We start from the raw sequence: 20,000 nt of genomic DNA, 5'->3' as shown, positions 1-20,000 counted from the left end.
CGACAAACCTGACTCAGTTACTCCAGTTCTGTCTGCAGGAAGATCCATGAGATTGAGCTGTTGGATTAGCCACGCCCCTTTCCAAAACCCCGCCCTCCAACGATACCAAATTAACTTTATTGAGACCGACATGAGCAGAAACGGGTGATAAAAACAACAGTAGTAAAATAAGCCCTCAGCTGGCAACTGTTATGAACAACAAGGCATAAGGGGAGGGGCATGTCAGCTGAGATATTCACAGCTGCATACACTGCACTAATGCTACACACACACACACACACACACACACACACACACACACACACACACACACAGATGTCTTCTACAAGCAGCAGTGCATACTAACATACTACTATTGTCTTTACACACAAACATTGTCTTAGCATGTCTCTCTCTTTGATCAACAACACCCTAGTATGTACTTGAGGATGGTGAAACAGATGAGATCTCACAGCTGTGAGGCGGATTATCAACTCCTTTATGTGCCACATTAGGTAGCTTAAAGATAAGATGACCATATGCACGCTAACACAAACACTCACACTGAGGCTATAAGTGTTAAAAGTCTGTCTTAAAGATGATTTAAAGATTTGGGGTTTGAAACCAAGCGGACATTCACCCACTGGATCTTAAGTCCAAAGTAGGGCTGAACGGTGTGTACGACAGAACAAATTTGACCTACAGACATCAATGCTAGCCTTCCTCAGTCTTGTTGAGGAGAGGTGGACTCATTTGACTTGGGCCAGTAAGAAACCACCTAGCAACCACCCAGAACACCCTAGCAACCACATGGCCATTAGGGCTGGGTAAAACTATCGATTTACAGATCGCAATCTTCATTTGAACATTGACTCTCAAAAATTATTCTTAAATCCCAAGATCGATCTTTACTTCACATATAAGATCCAATTTCACACTACACACTTATAAAGTGCTTTTTTTGACCTTAATGGTATTCAAAGCGCTTTACACTGTGACTCATTCACACACACACACACTCATATACTAATGGCGGCAGAGCTGCATGTAAGGTGCTAGTCTGCCATTGGGAGCAACTTGGGGTTCAGTGTCTTGCCCAAGGACACTTCGGCATGTGGAGTCGTGTGGGCCGGGAATCAAACCACCAACCCTGCGATTACCACCTAAACCACAGCCGCCCCCAAGTAGATTCTTTCTGTAGGAGTATCCATTCTATATTTCCCCCTACATGGACACTTAACTTGATCAATAACCAAAACGTTAAAGCAGATACGAGTGAGCAGCTTCTAAAAAGTGCCGTGCAGTTGGAGAGCGGTCCTCCCTCCAGGCAAAATCATCCCGCTCTGCTCCTCGCTCCAGGCAAAATCAACCCGCTCCGCTCCTCGCTCCAGGCAAAATCATCCCGCTCCAGGCAAAATCAACCCGCTCAGCTCCGCACTCCAGGCAAAATCATCCTGCTCTGCTCCTCGCTCCAGGCAAAATCAACCCGCTCCGCTCCTCAATCTAGGCAAAATCATCCCGCTCCGCTCCTCGCTCCAGGCAAAATCATCCAGCTCCGCTCCTCCCTCCAGGCAAAATCAACCCGCTCTGCTCCGCTCCTCGCTCCAGGCTAAATCAACCCGCTCCGCTCCTCGCTCCAGGCAAAATCATCCAGCTCCGCTCCTCGCTCCAGGCAAAATCAACCCGCTCCAGGCAAAATCATCCAGCTCCGCTCCTCGCTACAGGCAAAATCAACCCGCTCCAGGCAAAATCATCCAGCTCCGCTCCTCGCTCCAGGCAAAATCATCCCGCTCCAGGCAAAATCAACCCGCTCAGCTCCGCACTCCAGGCAAAATCATCCTGCTCCGCTCCTCGCTCCAGGCAAAATCAACCTGCTCCGCTCCTCAATCTAGGCAAAATCATCCCGCTCCGCCTCGCTCCAGGCAAAATCATCCAGCTCCGCTCCTCCTCCAGGCAAAATCAACCCGCTTGCTCCGCCTCGCCCAGGCTAAATCAACCCGCTCGGCCTCGCTCCAGGCAAAATCATCCAGCTCCGCCTCGCCCAGGCAAAATCATCCAGCTCCGCTCCTCCTCCAGGCAAAATCAACCCGCTCTGCTCCGGCCTCGCCCAGGCTAAATCAACCCGCTCCGCCTCGCTCCAGGCAAAATCATCCAGCTCCGCTCCTCGCTCCAGGCAAAATCAACCCACTCAGCTCCGCACTCCAGGAAAAATCATCCTGCTCCGCTCCTCGCTCCAGGCAAAATCAACCCGCTCCGCTCCTCAATCTAGGCAAAATCATCCGCTCGCCTCGCCCAGGCAAAATCATCCAGCTCCGCTCCTCCCTCCAGGCAAAATCAACCCACTCTGCTCCGCTCCTCGCTCCGGGCTAAATCAACCCGCTCCGCTCCTCGCTCCAGGCAAAATCATCCAGCTCCGCTCCTCGCTCCAGGCAAAATCAATCCGCTCAGCTCCTCGCTCCAGGCAAAATCATCCCGGTTCTCTCCTCCCTCCAGGCAAAATCAACCTGCTCCGCTCCTCACTCATTTGTTCTACATGTCAATGTAAAAAGAAGGCAGGATCGGAGAGAACTCGACCGCATCATGGCGGAAGGGCATCATTATAAAGACGCGTCCTGAAAAGGACGTTCAACGCCGCTGTGTATTGCTCTTTTAGAGAAAAGGACGCATTTCCCTCCCTTTATACCCGTATGTCCGGGGGCGGAACATGCAAATTCTCTCTGCCAATTTCTCATTGGCCTTTTCTCAAGTTCAGAGGTGCGTGAGGCTCTCAAGAGACCCCTAGTGTCGCTTCTTCGACACAACGTCGAACTGAGCGACAGACGGGGAACTAATGATAAAATATTTGTCAAATGTATATTTTCGAAATGTACCAAGTTTGAATTATATAATTAACACCACTAGTTGAGAGAGAATTCCTCTCATATGTAAGCAAAATATAACAGGAAGTCGATATCAATACCTGGGACTAATAGCAATGCACTAAAAACCACTCTGTATAATTAGTTTGTTCTGAATACACTCACACACACTCGACACAACAGTAGTGCTCGTTCAGCTATCCTCAGGGTGTTCAGAAGCGCTATCCTCTGGATCAGTGTGTCTGGGACACTAACTACACAACACAGAGACAGAATGAACGAGTCTTACCCAAACTCATCAGCATACATGACCTGATGAGAGACAGACAGGAATAGAGAGCGGAGGAGAAGATCAGATCACTATATGAGCTGTGACACATTGCAGTACAGCACGCGTGCAGAGAGAACAACCCTAAAGATCATGTGACCAGCTAAACCGCTAACAGGATTGAGTGATCATGAGTGGCAGGAGGTGTCTTCCCACTCAAACACACATCAGTTGTGATTCTTTCTGACACGGACTCGATATCATGATGCGGTCTAATGCTATTATTAAACTGCAAAGACTACGATTGAATAACGAAATATTCTGCATATTCTCTGTACTTCAGAGGAAGTGAGAGGAGTCCTGTAAAGACATATGAAAGAATTGTCAGAAAATACACATTAAACTGTTTTATTACCATTAAACTAAATATAAAAAGAAATCGTATTCGTAAAAATAAAATCGTGAAAAATTCAATTGTCATAATTGTGAATAGTTGCACATAGTTTATTTTGTTTCATATTTAATATATTGGACTTTAGAGGTGATTTTTCCTCCAGTTAGTTTCCCAGATGAGTGTTTCCCTTTTGGTGTTTTTTTTTAATTATTATTAAATGTTTGTTTTCTGCCACATTAGTTTTTTGACAAAATTTGTTAATATATATATTAGGGCTGTCAATTTAATGTGTTAATTCGGTGTGATTAATATCATTAAAAACAATTAATCGCAATGCCCCCGGACCGTACTCTAGTTTTGGACTGGACTCGAACTCGACCAACTCTGGTCTTGGACTAGACTCAATCTCAGCCTAATCTGGTCTCGGACTGGACTCGAACTCAGCCTAATCTGGTCTCGGACTGGACTTGGACTCAACCTACTCTGGTTTTGGACTGGACTCAAACTCAGCCTGCTCTGGTCTCAGACTGGTCTGGGACTCTACCTACTCTGGTCTCAGACTGGACTCAAACTTGGCCTACTCTGGTCTAAGACTGGACTCGAACTCAGCCTAATCTGGTCTCAGACTGGTCTGGGACTCTACCTACTCTGGTCTAAGACTGGACTTGGATGAGCGGACCTCGACTACAACACTGGTTAAAGCATTCTGCCTTTGACATTTGGACAGCAGATCATTTAGTTTGTCAAGATGTGCCGCGCTGCGTGAACACATGCAGGAGGGAGACTGCACGTCAGTATGAGTCAGCTAAGAGTCGAGCAGTTAAAATAGATTCGTAACTGCTGCGAGGTGAAACCAGAACACTTCATTATACTGAGAGAGCAACACTGTTGTGAAACGGGCAGTTACATTTGAATGATTTCATGCAGTATCATGCTGAAAGTGTTGTTTCTAAACATGCAACATTTAAAGCATGAAGAAACACTGGCTTGTAAGAACTCTTGTTAAGCTCAATTGACAGCATTTGTGGCATCATTTTGAACATCTTGTCCTTCCTTTTCTAGAAAAAAAGGGAAAATTGAGGTTACGGTGTGACAACCACACAACATACTAGGGATGTGCCAGGGTGGTCAACTAATTGACTAGTTATCCAACAATTAACAAGTCGATTAGTAGGGTTGACTACTAACATTCATATTTTTAATGGTGGTTGTTTTAACGGGAGTCACAATTATCAAATTAAGAGTTGCAACTTCTTAGAGAGGCTTTTTGCATGATAACAACATACTGTGTTTAACCTCGTGCATCCACGCGTCAACATGTGTGGACGTTGTATTTTGGGATCGCTATATGCAACGCATCATTTTAATTAATTTAAACTGACTGAATATTGTTCATCTAGACTGTCATTTAAGGGTTAAACTTCTGCCGCACCGAGTCATGTGACACAACAACATGACATTGATCTGCGGTGAAGTGCTCTTACAGGCGCAGCGCCAATAAAAGTGTCTCTGGTAAGAAATCTCTCTAAGTTTTTGTCATTGAACCTGTTTGGTTGTAAAGAGGAGAGTCTCTAGTTTTGTTTGATATGCTGCTTTAATAAATCTGTTCATTTTTCGAGCGTCAGCACACTGATAAACATGATGTCCACATACGTGTACACTGGCACCATATTTCCTCAAAAGGTGAAAAACATGTTATTTTGAATAACTTTAAACTGTGGGTCGTTTTGCTTCATTTTTATATAATTGTTGTTATATTCTGTATCACTGTGCAATACGGTTCAACTTAACATTAATAAATGCATTCCTATATTTACTGTCATTATCACATTGAGAAAACTGATAAATGTGTCTTTCAGAGGCTTTATATGGAGTTATAATAAAAATAAGCTGCATTTCAAACTGTTCTGAGACCAGTGCAGACAGACAGCACACTGGAGGTTAAGTCATGCACTAAATAGGGAGCAAGGGAGCATCCTATAGCTCTCCTATAACTGTTCTGAGATCAGTGCAGACAGACAGCACACTGGAGGTTAAGTCATGCACTAAATAGGGAGCAAGGGAGCATCCTATAGCTCTCTATAACTGTTCTGAGACCAGTGCAGACAGACAGCACACTGGAGGTTAAGTCATGCACTAAATAGGGAGCAAGGGAGCATCCTATAGCTCTCCTATAACTGTTCTGAGATCAGTGCAGACAGACAGCACACTGGAGGTTAAGTCATGCACTAAATAGGGAGCAAGGGAGCATCCTATAGCTCTCTATGCAGTTAAGTGCGTTCACTCCTAAAATCTGATCATAAGTTCAGTTTCAGGCTGCAGATGATGTTTGGACACTCAATGATCATCAGTACATAGATTCAATATTGATAATGGATCATTTTATTTGAACATGATTGACAGTGATTGGATGATGCTGGACATTGAATCTGAATAAATTATGCTAATGATGTAATGTCTGTAACGTCTCATAAACATGAATAATCACTTCTGGACACATCATAAACAATCTGATGAAATATCTGATGACATTCTATAACTACATACAAGCCAAACAAAACCACTTAATGTATAAAAGGTGCAATACAAATAAAATGTATTTTTTAATTGACAGTCATAGTTTCTCCGATCCACTGTCACCTTTATCTTGCTCACGGGGGATTGTAAGATGATATTTCCTGTATAGTCTCTTTGGAACATATTTGTGTAAAAATGAATTTGAATCGAGTTGAAGATTCTCTTCAGGTTTATACATCTAACATTTCTCTCATAGTAGGTAAAAAACAGATGCACTGTTGAATTTAAAAGGAAATATTTTCAAGATAATATTTTAATCATTTCTTTTTACTTAGGGTTAGGATACTATACTGGGTATAGCCTTTCAGGTGATGTCCATATAGGACTGGTTTTGCTGTGGATCTAGATACTCGTCCACCTGTTTCCTCCAGCATCTTCACAAGGTCCTTTGCTGTTGTTCTGGGATTGATTTGCACTTTTAAAGGCACAGTTAACTTAGTGTATGTAAACTTCTAACCCACTGGAATTGTGATATAGTCCATTAAAAGTGACATAATCGGTCTGTAAACAATTGATGGAATAATTACTCGTGTCGTGCACAAAGTACATGTCCTAAACGACTCACCAAAACTATAGTTTGCTCATATGACATCTGTGGAGGGTTAAAAATTTGTTTTAATGACTTTAACTGTATATATATATATATATATATATATATATATATATATATATATATTTTAGGGCTGTCGATTTAACTTGTTGATTCGGTTCGATTAATTATAAAAGAAAAGGAACGTGTTAAAAAAATAATGCAATTAATCATGTCCCCTCCAGGGGGCAGTAAGTGAAAGTCTCTGTACAGGTAACGTGCAGCTTATACAGAGAACAAACCGCACTTACCGACAGCAGACAACACATTCTTGCATTCAATCACAGCTTGATGCAGCACAAATCCGAACTTGTGGATGTTTTTTTTTTCCACCGTGTGGTTCAGGGCTTCCGCACAACTTTAATGTAAATTGTAACAGATATGTTGTGGTGTTACAACGAATGAAAACTAAAAACTATACCAATACTAAATAAAAACTATTTATAAACTAAAATTGAAAGCCAAAACACAAAATTAAATTCTAAAACTAATTATTATAACCCTGCAATGAATTCAACAATATTTAACTATAATTCAGTGCAGAATTGTATATAGGATATAGCTGCAGGCAGAGCTCCAAACCGCCATTAAAGATCATTTTAATTATCTTTATAAGACCTTTTCCCTGACCTTAATTGTGAGTGGAAGTGACGCCCCCTTTTTGGAGCAACCACGCTCCCTTCCGGAGTAACTCAGCCCTCTTTTGGAGATCCCGCCCCCATTTGGAGTTCTCCGGCCTGCAGTTACACCTACTTGGAATTTTGGGGAAAACCTGTGAAAGTCTGTGGAATAAATTTAAACATGGTAAAATGTGTTAAATTGAGCTTATTATAAATTAGCTGTACTACTAAACAAATACGTACAGTAAGAGGTTTGGGGTCCTGTTTATAAGTTAGCATATAGATTAAAAGTCAAATAAATAAATAAATACAAAATACATTTTACATTGAATGAAAAGTGTATTATTTTGTGTGAGGCCAGTGAAAATAAATAAATATAAAACAGGCAAATAAATAAATAAATAAGGCACAAATAAATATTGTGTTCTCCTTTAAGGTAAAATGTCCACTTTCCAGTGTTACATGCTCAGGTCTCAGTCTGTTATATAATTATCACAAACCTTGACAGTAGTCATTCTGATGCTATTTTTAGTGAGCTGATGCAGTGCTAAAGCAGGACTCATTTATGTTGCATAACAAACGAGTTTTCACTCGGACTGTGTATTTATATGAAATCTGGAGCCGTATTATGCTAATTAGCTATAATAGTGACGCACGCATTCAATGCACTGACCAATCATCATCCTTATCAATGAATATATCAGCCCTGTTGCAGGCGCGTGCTCGCGTTGCCATGACAACAGCGCCTCTCCCGCGCGCTGACCACGCCCTCCGTGACACATCACAGCGCTGCTGAGGCGACAGATGTCTCCATTTTACATTCGCTTTCTATCACCGTTTATCGAAACACACACAATAAAAGCCTCCATACCTTTCATTTACTTCACTTTACTTTCCTTCCGTGATGAATAAATGCGCTGAATTGGTGATGGCAGCTGTTAAATGTGTCGCCCCACCAATGCAGAGACTGATGAACCACCTCAAATCTCTTACTGCATAAATAATGACTATAAATCACACAAATACGTGCAGAATATTTCAAATTAATCCCATTTATACCCCTCATTCAACCCGCTGCGGCTTTCGCGCCGTTCATGTGGATAATAACGAGTGCTTACCTCATAGTTTCTTCGTTTTAGACAAACGTCGATTAATGTCACCTCAGTCTCTCGGTTGTCTGCAGTATAATATATATAATATATAATAACCGCACTTTCTTTGATGAAGAATATCCTGTAAACCGCTGATGAGGATGAGGATGATGACAGCCCGTCAGGAGGAGGATGATGAGGATGCGCAGTGAGGAAGAATGCGACAGACGAGATTTCTGTCTTGAAATGTTTTCTGTTGTTTGGAGATGTTCACGTCCATGTCACTGAGACTGTGATGCCCGCGGTCCGGTTCGGGTGGGTTCGGTAACGGGCATTTGTTCTTGTGTTGCCATCTTCAGTCAGTGTGTTGAGCATTTACTGACTCACCGGTTCTGCCCGCTGGCGCCCTCAGTTACACATTAAAATATGAATTCCGCTTCACTGAATGAGATATGAACACAGGGCTTTAATAACACTTGAATAATACGTTAATAATAATAAGTTAATAACACTTGAATAATACTTTAATAATACTTTAATAAAACATGCATAATACGTGAATAATACTTGAATAATATGTTAATAACACTAATAATACTTTAATAATACATGAATAATACTTGAATAATACTTTAATAACACTTTAATAACACATGAATAATACGTGAATAATACTTGAATAATACGTTAATAACACTAATAATACTTTAATACATTAGTAATACTTGAATAATACTTGAATACGTTAATAATACTTTAATATTACTTGAATAATACTTTAATAATACGTTAATAACACTTTAATAATACTTGAATAATACTTAATACTTGAATACGTTAATACTTTATTACTTGAACAATATGTTAATAATACTTTAATGTTACTTGAATAATATGTTAATAATACGTTAATAACACTTTAATAATACTTGAATAATACGTTAATAACACTTTAATAATACTTGAATAATACTTAAATAATACTTGAATACGTTAATACTTTATTACTTGAACAATATGTTAATAATACTTTAATGTTACTTGAATAATATGTTAATAATACATTAAGAATACATTAATAATGCTTTAATAATACTTTAATCTTGAGGTGCAGTAAACTAAAGATCTGGGTGGGCACATTCAGACCTGGCAGAGTTTAACTGGATGCCAACTGTGTGTTGTGTATATATTGTGTAGTATATATGTGTGTGTAGTGTGTGTGTGTGAGAGTGTGTGTTTGTGTGTGTGTTGTGTATATATTGTGTAGTATATATGTGTGTGTAGTGTGTGTGTGTGAGAGTGTGTGTTTGTGTGTGTGTTGTGTATATATTGTGTAGTATATATGTGTGTGTAGTGTGTGTGTGTGTGTGTGAGAGAGTGTGTGTTTGTGTGTGTGTTGTGTATATATTGTGTAGTATATATGTGTGTGTAGTGTGTGTGTGAGAGTGTGTTTGTTGTGTATATATTGTGTAGTATACGTGTGTGTGTGTGACAGTGTGTGTTTGTGTGTGTGTTGTGTATATATTGTGTAGTATATATGTGTGTGTAGTGTGTGTGTGTGTATGAGTGTGTGTGTGAGAGTGTGTGTTTGTGTGTGTGTTGTGTATATATTGTATAGTATATATGTGTGTGTAGTGTGTGTGTGTATGAGTGTGTGTGTGAGAGTGTGTGTTTGTGTGTGTGTTGTGTATATATTGTATAGTATATATGTGTGTGTAGTGTGTGTGTGTATGAGTGTGTGTTTGTGTGTGTTGTGTATATATTGTGTAGTATATATGTGTGTGTAGTGTGTGTGTGTGTGTGAGAGAGTGTGTTTGTGTGTGTGTTGTGTATATATTGTGTAGTATATATGTGTGTGTAGTGTGTGTGTGTGAGAGTGTGTGTTTGTTGTGTATATATTGTGTAGTATACGTGTGTGTGTGAGAGTGTGTGTTTGTGTGTGTGTTGTGTATATATTGTGTAGTATATATGTGTGTGTAGTGTGTGTGTGTGTGAGAGAGAGTGTGTGTTTGTGTGTGTGTTGTGTATATATTGTGTAGTATATGTGTGTGTGTAGTGTGTGTGTGTGAGAGTGTGTGTTTGTTGTGTATATATTGTGTAGTATACGTGTGTGTGTGTGTGTTTGTGTGTGTGTTGTGTATATATTGTGTAGTATATATGTGTGTGTAGTGTGTGTGTGTGTATGAGTGTGTGTGTGAGAGTGTGTGTTTGTGTGTGTGTTGTGTATATATTGTGTAGTATATATGTGTGTGTAGTGTGTGTGTGTGTATGAGTGTGTGTTTGTGTGTGTGTTGTGTATATATTGTGTAGTATATATGTGTGTGTAGTGTGTGTGTGTGTATGAGTGTGTGAGTGTGTGTGTTGTGTATATATTGTGTAGTATATATGTGTGTGTAGTGTGTGTGTGTGTGTGTGTGAGAGTGTGTTTGTGTGTGTGTTGTGTATATATTGTGTAGTATATATGTGTGTGTAGTGTGTGTGTGTGTGTGAGAGTGTGTGTGTTGTGTATATATTGTGTAGTATATATGTTTGTGTAGTGTGTGTGTGTGTGTGTGTTTGTTGTGTATATATTGTGTATATATTGTGTAGTATATATGTGAGTGTGTGTGTGTGTATCAAACTCCTGAGATATTAAATAGCCTGAAGATGAAGAAACACATATAGTAAGTGTTTGTCAGAACGATCGTATGTATGTATGAGAGATATATATTTGTAATTTAAAGAATCAACCACAGCATGATTTTGACTTTTTTGTTTTTATTCTGCATCCAAAACTAATTAATTATCCCCCAAATCATTCTCCATTCTACAGACACTGAGTAACTAATGAATACTAATGAAGTCATTTCATGTTTCGTGATGAAACTCTTGCAGAGTTCAATAACCGATCTGGAAGTACTGACTGCGTGATTTAATGGGACTCTTGTAGTTTAGGTCAGGACGGGTGAGACGGGTGTTTGACAGGGACTCTTCAGCAGGAGGACAGTAAACGAAGAGTCAGTAGATCCAGTCCTTCTTGACAGGGGGTTCAGATAGATCTGCAGTGTCACAAAGTGAAGGGGGCGGGACAGAGGTGTAGAAGAGGAGGATGAACAACACATTGAGATACGATATTACATTCAATATGTCCATTTATTCACTTCAGACGTGGAATATGTGGGACAGTCAGTTTCAGGAGGTTCTGATCACCATGTTGGGTTTATTCTGCATTTATGTGGATATCTGAATTATTCTATATACACTATATTGAGTGATTGTGTATGATTCGGTATAAGATTTACCTTTGCAGTGACTCACACGTCTTGATCCTGAAAAATAGAAATAAATTGATTTCTACTGTACGGATGGCCAAATGAATTATTCAGAATATATGCAGCTGCATTGTCTCAAAGGAATAGTTCAACCAAAAAATTTATAATTCCCTCTTATTCATCTCAAGCTCCTATATGTTTGTTCTTCCACAAGGACACAAAGATATTTTCAATGATATATGATGCGTTTATATCCATATAATGCAAGTCAATGGGGTCTGAAGTGTGAGGAAGTATTACATTTTGATATTTTTCTCAATCAAAACTGTTCGTATCGCTTCAGAAGACATGGATTACACCACTGGAGGTGTATGGATTACCTTTATGATGCCTTTATGTGCTTTCTGGACCCCACTGACTTGTGTAGATATAAACACCTCTGTGACGAGGACGAGGGCTGAGCTGGGCCATAAGGACACACGGCTGGCCCTGAATCAGGCGAATCAGCCGGAAGGGGGCCAGAGACGAGCCGGAGGCGCTAGTTCGAGAGAGAGACACACGTGGCCGCTGTGTGTGTGTGTGTGTGTGTGCGTCTAAAAGTTTACATTGACTGTTCCGCCAGTTCCCGTCTCCTCCTTGCCCATCCCTTTACCGTATCTCCATCAAAATATCATCAAAGTCATCGGAGTTTGAGATGACTTGGGGCTGAATTAATGATGAGAGAATTGTTATTTTGGGGTGAACTATTCCTTTAATGTTACATGTTTTTACAAGAATCTAGCAAACTGTTAGTTTGTTGCATGTTACCACCTTTAATTGTTGCACATAAAAGACTGATTCGCTCACCTACGATGCTTGAAGTTGCTTCCTTTGGATTGCTAATTAAAAGGGAACATTTCGGAGGGGGTGGGGGTAAAGAGAGAGAGAGAGAGAGAGAGCGAGAGAGAGAGAGAGAGAGGGGTCAGTTATGACATCAATAAGGGCATTTTTACCAACACGAGTTGTTTACTTACGTCTCTAGTTTTTTGTAGGTAGTTTTACCACTTGTTGAACCACTCGGACTGTCTTTAGCGCTGCCAGTTCTGCAAACAAACAGACAGTTAAATCAGGTGTAATTCACACTGATGATGATGATGATGATGATGAAGGCAGTATAATGACCTCCTGCTGGCCTGTGAGGGGCTGTAGTTCCTGGTTGATGATGAGGAGGGCAGTGTGGAGCTGGAGCTCTTCCTCAGTGATGATGCTGATTTAGCAGGAAGGGTTAGAGACACTGGACGAGCCGCTAGAACAACAGAGTCAGATATACAGGAAGAGCAGAAGCAGTCATGTGACATGTGTTCTTCACCAGACCTGTCAACAAAATGTGCTGGACCCATTTGACTCCAAAATCAAAAGAAACAAGAAAAGAGTGAATGCACTTAACTGCATAGAGAGCTATAGGATGCTCCCTATTTAGTGCATGACTTAACCTCCAGTGTGCTGACTGTCTGCACTGGTCTCAGAACAGTTATAGAGAGCTATAGGATGCTCCCTTGCTCCCTATTTAGTGCATGACTTAACCTCCAGTGTGCTGTCTGTCTGCACTGGTCTCAGAACAGTTATAGGAGAGCTATAGGATGCTCCCTATTTAGTGCATGACTTAACCTCCAGTGTGCTGTCTGTCTGCACTGGTCTCAGAACAGTTATTGAGAGCTATAGGATGCTCCCTTGCTCCCTATTTAGTGCATGACTTAACCTCCAGTGTGCTGACTGTCTGCACTGGTCTCAGAACAGTTATAGAGAGCTATAGGATGCTCCCTTGCTCCCTATTTAGTGCATGACTTAACCTCCAGTGTGCTGTCTATCTGCACTGGTCTCAGAACAGTTATAGGAGAGCTATAGGATACTCCCTTGCTCCCTATTTAGTGCATGACTTAACCTCCAGTGTGCTGTCTGTCTGCACTGGTCTCAGAACAGTTATAGGAGAGCTATAGGATGCTCCCTATTTAGTGCATGACTTAACCTCCAGTGTGCTGTCTGTCTGCACTGGTCTCAGAACAGTTATAGAGAGCTATAGGATGCTCCCTTGCTCCCTATTTAGTGCATGACTTAACCTCCAGTGTGCTGACTGTCTGCACTGGTCTCAGAACAGTTATAGAGAGCTATAGGATGCTCCCTTGCTCCCTATTTAGTGCATGACTTAACCTCCAGTGTGCTGTCTGTCTGCACTGGTCTCAGAACAGTTATAGGAGAGCTATAGGATGCTCCCTATTTAGTGCATGACTTAACCTCCAGTGTGCCGTCTGTCTGCACTGGTCTCAGAACAGTTATAGAGAGCTATAGGATGCTCCCTTGCTCCCTATTTAGTGCATGACTTAACCTCCAGTGTGCTGTCTGTCTGCACTGGTCTCAGAACAGTTATAGGAGAGCTATAGGATGCTCCCTATTTAGTGCATGACTTAACCTCCAGTGTGCCGTCTGTCTGCACTGGTCTCAGAACAGTTATAGAGAGCTATAGGATGCTCCCTTGCTCCCTATTTAGTGCATGACTTAACCTCCAGTGTGCTGTCTGTCTGCACTGGTCTCAGAACAGTTATAGGAGAGATATAGGACGCTCCCTTGCTCCCTATTTAGTGCATGACTTAACCTCCAGTGTGCTGTCTGTCTGCGCTGGTTTCAGAACAGTTATAGGAGACCTATAGGACGCTCCCTTGCTCCCTATTTAGTGCATGACTTAACCTCCAGTGTGCTGTCTGTCTGCGCTGGTCTCAGAACAGTTATAGGAGAGCTATAGGACGCTCCCTTGCTCCCTATTTAGTGCATGACTTAACCTCTAGTGTGCTGTCTGTCTGCGCTGGTCTCAGAACAGTTATAGGAGACCTATAGGATGCTCCCTTGCTCCCTATTTAGTGCATGACTTAACCTCCAGTGTGCTGTCTGTCTGCACTGGTCTCAGAACAGTTATAGAGAGCTATAGGATGCTCCCTTGCTCCCCATTTAGTGCATGACTTAACCTCCAGTGTGCTGTCTGTCTGCACTGGTCTCAGAACAGTTATAGAGAGCTATAGGATGCTCCCTTGCTCCCTATTTAGTGCATGACTTAACCTCCAGTGTGCTGTCTGTCTGCACTGGTCCCAGAACAGTTATAGAGAGCTATAGGATGCTCCCTTGCTCCCTATTTAGTGTATGACTTAACCTCCAGTGTGCTGTCTGTCTGCACTGGTCTCAGAACAGTTATAGGAGAGCTATAGGATGCTCCCTTGCTCCCTATTTAGTGCATGACTTAACCTCCAGTGTGCTGTCTGTCTGCACTGGTCTCAGAACAGTTTTAAATCTTATTTTCATCATAACTCCATATAAAAGCCTCTGAAAGACACATTTATCAGTTTTTGGATGAACTCATTTATTCTCACTGTGATAAAGACGGTAAATATAGAAATGCATTTATTAATGTTAATGAATAGAAAGGTATTGTACAGTGATAACAAAATAAAATATAACAGAATATATATTAAAATGAATCTATATGACCCACAGATGTGTTTATGTGAAAGTTAAGTAACTAACGCGTTTTTGAAACTTTTGAGGGAATAATGTCACAAAATCCACGTATGTGGACATCATGTTTATCGGTGCGCTGATGTGTGAAAAATGGACAGATTTTTTAAAGAGGCATATTAAACGAAACTAGAGACTCTCCTCTAGGCAGCACTTCACTTTCGGTTAATCACACAAGTAAACGTGCCCGCTTTGCTTCGGTCAGGCTGCGGATGACAGTCTACATTTCGTGTTTCATTTGTTTCTTTTTGCTTTCATAACAACTGAGATTTCACCTACAGGTGCACCTCCTTAAACCATGAGCACACTCAAAATCACATTAAACGATTAAAAGACAAAACATAAACACACATCATGTCACATCAAACACACAAAGACAAAAAACATCCAAAAGTGATGAAAATGGCTAATTAATGACACAGGTCAACGGAGAATGGCAAGACTGGTCCAAGCTGACAGGAAGGTGACAGTAACCCAAATAAACAGTTCTATGCAGAAAAGCATTTCTTAGGGTGCATTCACACTTGTAGTTCGGTTCTCTTGGTCCGGACCAAAAAAAAATGGAATTCCTCCATTGTTCACACAAACGAAGATATGCTGCAAGGACGTCTGACTGCGGTTCTGACGCCTGTCCCGAACTGTAACGGGCAACATCGCTCCTGTGATGGGAACCAGGTGTGCTTGAGGTCAGTATTAGGCAAATTACTTCCTGTTATTGGTCCGTTTAGACGTCTTTGGTCCATGTTGCGTTCATATATCAATCGAACCGCACCAGAGTTCGTTTGGAAGTGAACAGAGACCCACTATTCGTCTCGGTCCGCTTGTTTGGTGCGCACCAAGATTCGGATGGCAGCGTTCACACTTGTTCAAATGACCCGCACTAACAGAGCGATCGCACCAGAGTTCGTTTTAATCCAACCAAACCTGCAAAATGTGAACACACCCTAAAATGGGCAACTTGTCTTATATTGAGGTGGAAGGGCTACAGCAGCAGAAGACCCCTCCGGGTACCACTACTGCCAGCTTAGAACAGGAAACTGAGGCTGCAGTGGGCACAGGCTCACCAGAACTGGACAGCAGACGATTGAAAAAACAATCGCCTGGTCTGACGAATCTGTATTTCTGCTGAGGTACATAGATGGTACGCCCACTGCAGCCTCAGGTTTCTGTTCTTGGCTGACGGAAGTGGAACCCAACATGGTCTTCTGCTTTTGCCGCCTCAAGGTTTGACATGTTGTGCATTCTGACACGCTTATTCTTCTCATCAAAAACTTCTTTCATGTTGTCATTATGGGGTATTGTTTGTAGAATTTTGAGTAAAATAATGAATTTAATCCATTTTGGAATAAGGCTGTAACATAACAACATGTGGAACAAGTGAAGCGCTGGGAATACTTTCCGGATGTTCTGTATGTATATATGTGTGTGTGTTTGTACCCTTATTTGTAGTTTTCTTTGTGAGCGCTGCTGTTTGCTCCTCTGAGATGTTCAGTCTCTTCAGCACATCAGCCATCGTCATCTTTAATAGCTGGACCTCCTCATCTTGCATCTGAACACGCTGCTCCAAGAACGTCAGACGATCACACACCTCCAGACTGCTCGTATGACAGCTCTGATCATCTGAAACACAAAACAACAACAGCCTTTACTAGCACAATACACATCCACAGTCACATTGCATATGGAGTGTTTTCTTGTGATATCAGGGTGAACTATGAGATCAAATGAGGTCCCACTTTATATGAAGTGCCTTTATTTATTGTACTAACATTAAAATAGATTAAATACAACTACATGTTATTCTCCAAAATACTGCTGCCACTGAGGTTCAGGTACATGTAGGGTTAGGGTTAGGTTAGAGGTCAGGGGTTTTATTAAGGTTAAGCTTAACAGTGTAACAACAGATGTGGATACAATAACCTCCTGAGACCCTGTATCCACATGTGTGGACATTATGTTTTGGCTTCGCTATAAGCTATGTATCATTTTAATTCAATAAGTCAGGCTGACGGAGAAGATTAATGCGTTAGAGACACGCATCCGTACACTAGTGGAGGTCAGTGAGAAACAGAAGCCGGTAGATACTGTTTCGGATGCAAAGAGCAACACACACACACTTTGGTTCCGGCTGTAGAGCCCCTGCAGCAGGGCATTTGGGAGATGTCTTGGCGGCATACTCACTCATACACCACTCTCCTGTTCCTATTAGGATCACCAATCTATTCTCCCCAGTCAGTGATGCACCCACTGAGAATCATGTTGAAAGAGCCCTTGTTATTGGTGATTCTATTGTAAGGAACGTGGAAATAGAGACTCCAGCCACTGTTGTTAAATGCATTTCAGGTCCCAGAGCATCTGACATCAGGTCAAATGTACAAGAGCTGCCTAATGCTAAACATAGATTTCCTAAAATTGTTTTTCAAGTCGGCATTAACGATGTCCGGCTTCACCAGTTAGAGATCACTAAAGATTATGTTAAAGAGGTGTGTGAATTTGCAAAAACGACGTCAGACACTGTAATATGCTCTGGTCCCCTCCCTGCTCATCGTGGTGACGAGGTTTATAGTAGATTAGTGTCACTGAATGGCTGGATGTCTGAGTGGTGTCTGCAGAATAAAATAGGATTTATAGACCATTGGAAGAGTTTTTGGGGTAGACCTGACCTGCTAAAGAGAGACGGACTCCATCCCTCCAGGGAAGGTGCCGCTCTCCTCTCTAGTAATTTGGCTCATAGTCTTAATAATGATAGTATTTTACATAGTGACCTTCAACAATGCAGATTTAGTGCTGTGCAAGTGTCTAGAGACAGACTGAAATTATGTTGGCATTAGCGGAGTTGCATTAGCATGGTTTAGGTCATATTTAGCAGACCGCTACCACTTTGTCCATGTAAATGAGGAATTGTCAAACCAAACAAAAGTAAAATATGGAGTGCCACAGGGATCAGTTTTAGGGCTTCTGCTTTTCTCCATGTATATGCTTCCCCTGGGAGATATTATCAGGAATCGTGGAATAAGTTTCCACTGCTATGCTGACGATACACAACTTTATATTTCTTCAAAACTTGATGAGATTTCACAATTCTCAAAATTAGCAGAGTGTATCAATTAAATAAAAGATTGGATGGCCAGAAATTTCCTTCTACTCAATTCTGACAAAACAGAGGTTCTAATTATTGGACCAAAAAACTCTAAAAATAAGCAGCTAAAATATAATTTGACTCTAGATGGATATTCTGTTACATCATCTTCAACAGCGAAGAACTTAGGTGTTATATTTGATACCAATCTGTCCTTTGAAACAATTCTGGCCTGTTAATATTTCCTCAAAATCCACAAAAGGAGGTAGATCCTTTTCATATTTGGCTCCTAAACTATGGAATAATCTCCCAAACACTGTTCGAGATGCAGACACACTCTCTCAGTTTAAGTCTAGACTAAAGACTCCTCTATTTAGCCAGACATACACCTCATTTATCCTCCAACCCACAATTAGGCTGCTTTAGTTGGGTCTGCCGGAACCAGAAACATTGAGCATGATTTATATCTCTGCAATAAATTGAATGGCATCTGTACTTTTATTATTTAATTTGTTTCCCTGTCTCAACCTCGGGACTCCTATCCTGAGGTCACCAGAACCGGCTGGATCCAGCACCATTCCTGCTTCATGTTGGACTCCACTGCTACATGTCGCAGAATGATGATGACTAAATGCAGCCGGTGCCAGCCAAACATCACTTCAGTCTATTATGATGGACTTCAGAGGATGAACTGATGCCAACTCCAACCATAAAACATGGGATACTTCATATGCCATGGGTCTGGTTTAGGGTTAGGGTGGGGTTAATCAGAGGGGAACTGGCCCCCACAGTGAGTCTGGTTTAGGGTTAGGGTGGGGTTAGTCAGAGGGGAACTGGCCCCCACAGTGAGTCTGGTTTAGGGTTAGGGTGGGGTTAGTCAGAGGGGAACTGGCTCCCACAGTGAGTCTGGTTTAGGGTTAGGGTGGGGTTAGTCAGAGGGGAACTGGCCCCCACAGTGAGTCTGGTTTAGGGTTAGGGTGGGGTTAGTCAGAGGGGAACTGGCCCCCACAGTGAGTCTGGTTTAGGGTTAGGGTGGAGTTAGTCAGAGGGAACTGGCCCCCACAGTGAGTCTGGTTTAGGGTTAGGGTGGGGTTAGTCAGAGGGAACTGGCCCCCACAGTGAGTCTGGTTTAGGGTTAGGGTGGGGTTAGTCAGAGGGGAACTGGCCCCCACAGTGAGTCTGGTTTAGGGTTAGGGTGGGGTTAGTCAGAGGGGAACTGGCTCCCACAGTGAGTCTGGTTTAGGGTTAGGGTGGGGTTAGTCAGAGGGAACTGGCCCCCACAGTGAGTCTGGTTTAGGGTTAGGGTGGGGTTAGTCAGAGGGGAACTGGCCCCCACAGTGAGTCTGGTTTAGGGTTAGGGTGGGGTTAGTCAGAGGGAACTGGCCCCCACAGTGAGTCTGGTTTAGGGTTAGGGTGGGGTTAGTCAGAGGGAACTGGCCCCCACAGTGAGTCTGGTTTAGGGTTAGGGTGGGGTTAGTCAGAGGGGAACTGGCCCCCACAGTGAGTCTGGTTTAGGGTTAGGGTGGGGTTAGTCAGAGGGAACTGGCCCCCACAGTGAGTCTGGTTTAGGGTTAGGGTGGGGTTAGTCAGAGGGGAACTGGCCCCCACAGTGAGTCTGGTTTATGGTTAGGGTGGGGTTAGTCAGAGGGGAACTGGCCCCCACAGTGAGTCTGGTTTATGGTTAGGGTGGGGTTAGTCAGAGGGAACTGGCCCCCACAGTGAGTCTGGTTTATGGTTAGGGTGGGGTTAGTCAG

General features: G+C 42.1%; 2 protein-coding genes across 4 annotated transcripts in view; both read right to left on the bottom strand.

Moving 5' to 3' along the window:
* Positions 1-8,758, bottom strand: part of evlb (Enah/Vasp-like b) — a 49,924-nt gene extending 41,166 nt beyond the window's left edge. The window contains exons 1-2 of one of the 2 annotated variants that reach the window (XM_052095671.1): positions 8,404-8,758; positions 7,296-7,447 (exon numbers count right to left, since the gene is read on the bottom strand). Coding sequence is in view for 1 of the 2 variants with exons in the window: in XM_052095670.1 (XP_051951630.1) it covers positions 8,404-8,408 (5 nt within the window). In the remaining variant the exon portion in view is untranslated. The remainder of the gene's footprint in view (positions 1-7,295; positions 7,448-8,403) is intronic. The other variant, XM_052095670.1, reaches the window with a different exon arrangement.
* Positions 8,759-11,144: 2,386 nt separating this feature from the next.
* LOC127621894 (echinoderm microtubule-associated protein-like 1) overlaps positions 11,145-20,000 on the bottom strand; it is a 17,587-nt gene continuing 8,731 nt past the window's right edge. For both annotated transcript variants that reach the window (XM_052095684.1, XM_052095683.1), the window contains exons 3-8: positions 16,605-16,787; positions 12,789-12,912; positions 12,641-12,709; positions 12,474-12,505; positions 11,658-11,684; positions 11,145-11,414 (exon numbers count right to left, since the gene is read on the bottom strand). In XM_052095684.1, coding sequence (XP_051951644.1) covers positions 11,374-11,414; positions 11,658-11,684; positions 12,474-12,505; positions 12,641-12,709; positions 12,789-12,912; positions 16,605-16,787 — 476 coding nt within the window. In that variant the 3' untranslated portion in view covers positions 11,145-11,373. The remainder of the gene's footprint in view (positions 11,415-11,657; positions 11,685-12,473; positions 12,506-12,640; positions 12,710-12,788; positions 12,913-16,604; positions 16,788-20,000) is intronic.

The sequence above is a fragment of the Xyrauchen texanus genome, chromosome 28 (assembly GCF_025860055.1).
Source record: "Xyrauchen texanus isolate HMW12.3.18 chromosome 28, RBS_HiC_50CHRs, whole genome shotgun sequence".
In the NCBI taxonomy this organism is placed as follows: Eukaryota; Metazoa; Chordata; class Actinopteri; order Cypriniformes; family Catostomidae; genus Xyrauchen; species Xyrauchen texanus.
The sequence above is the reverse complement of the archived record's forward strand: the minus strand, read 5'-3'. Positions and strand labels throughout refer to the sequence as shown.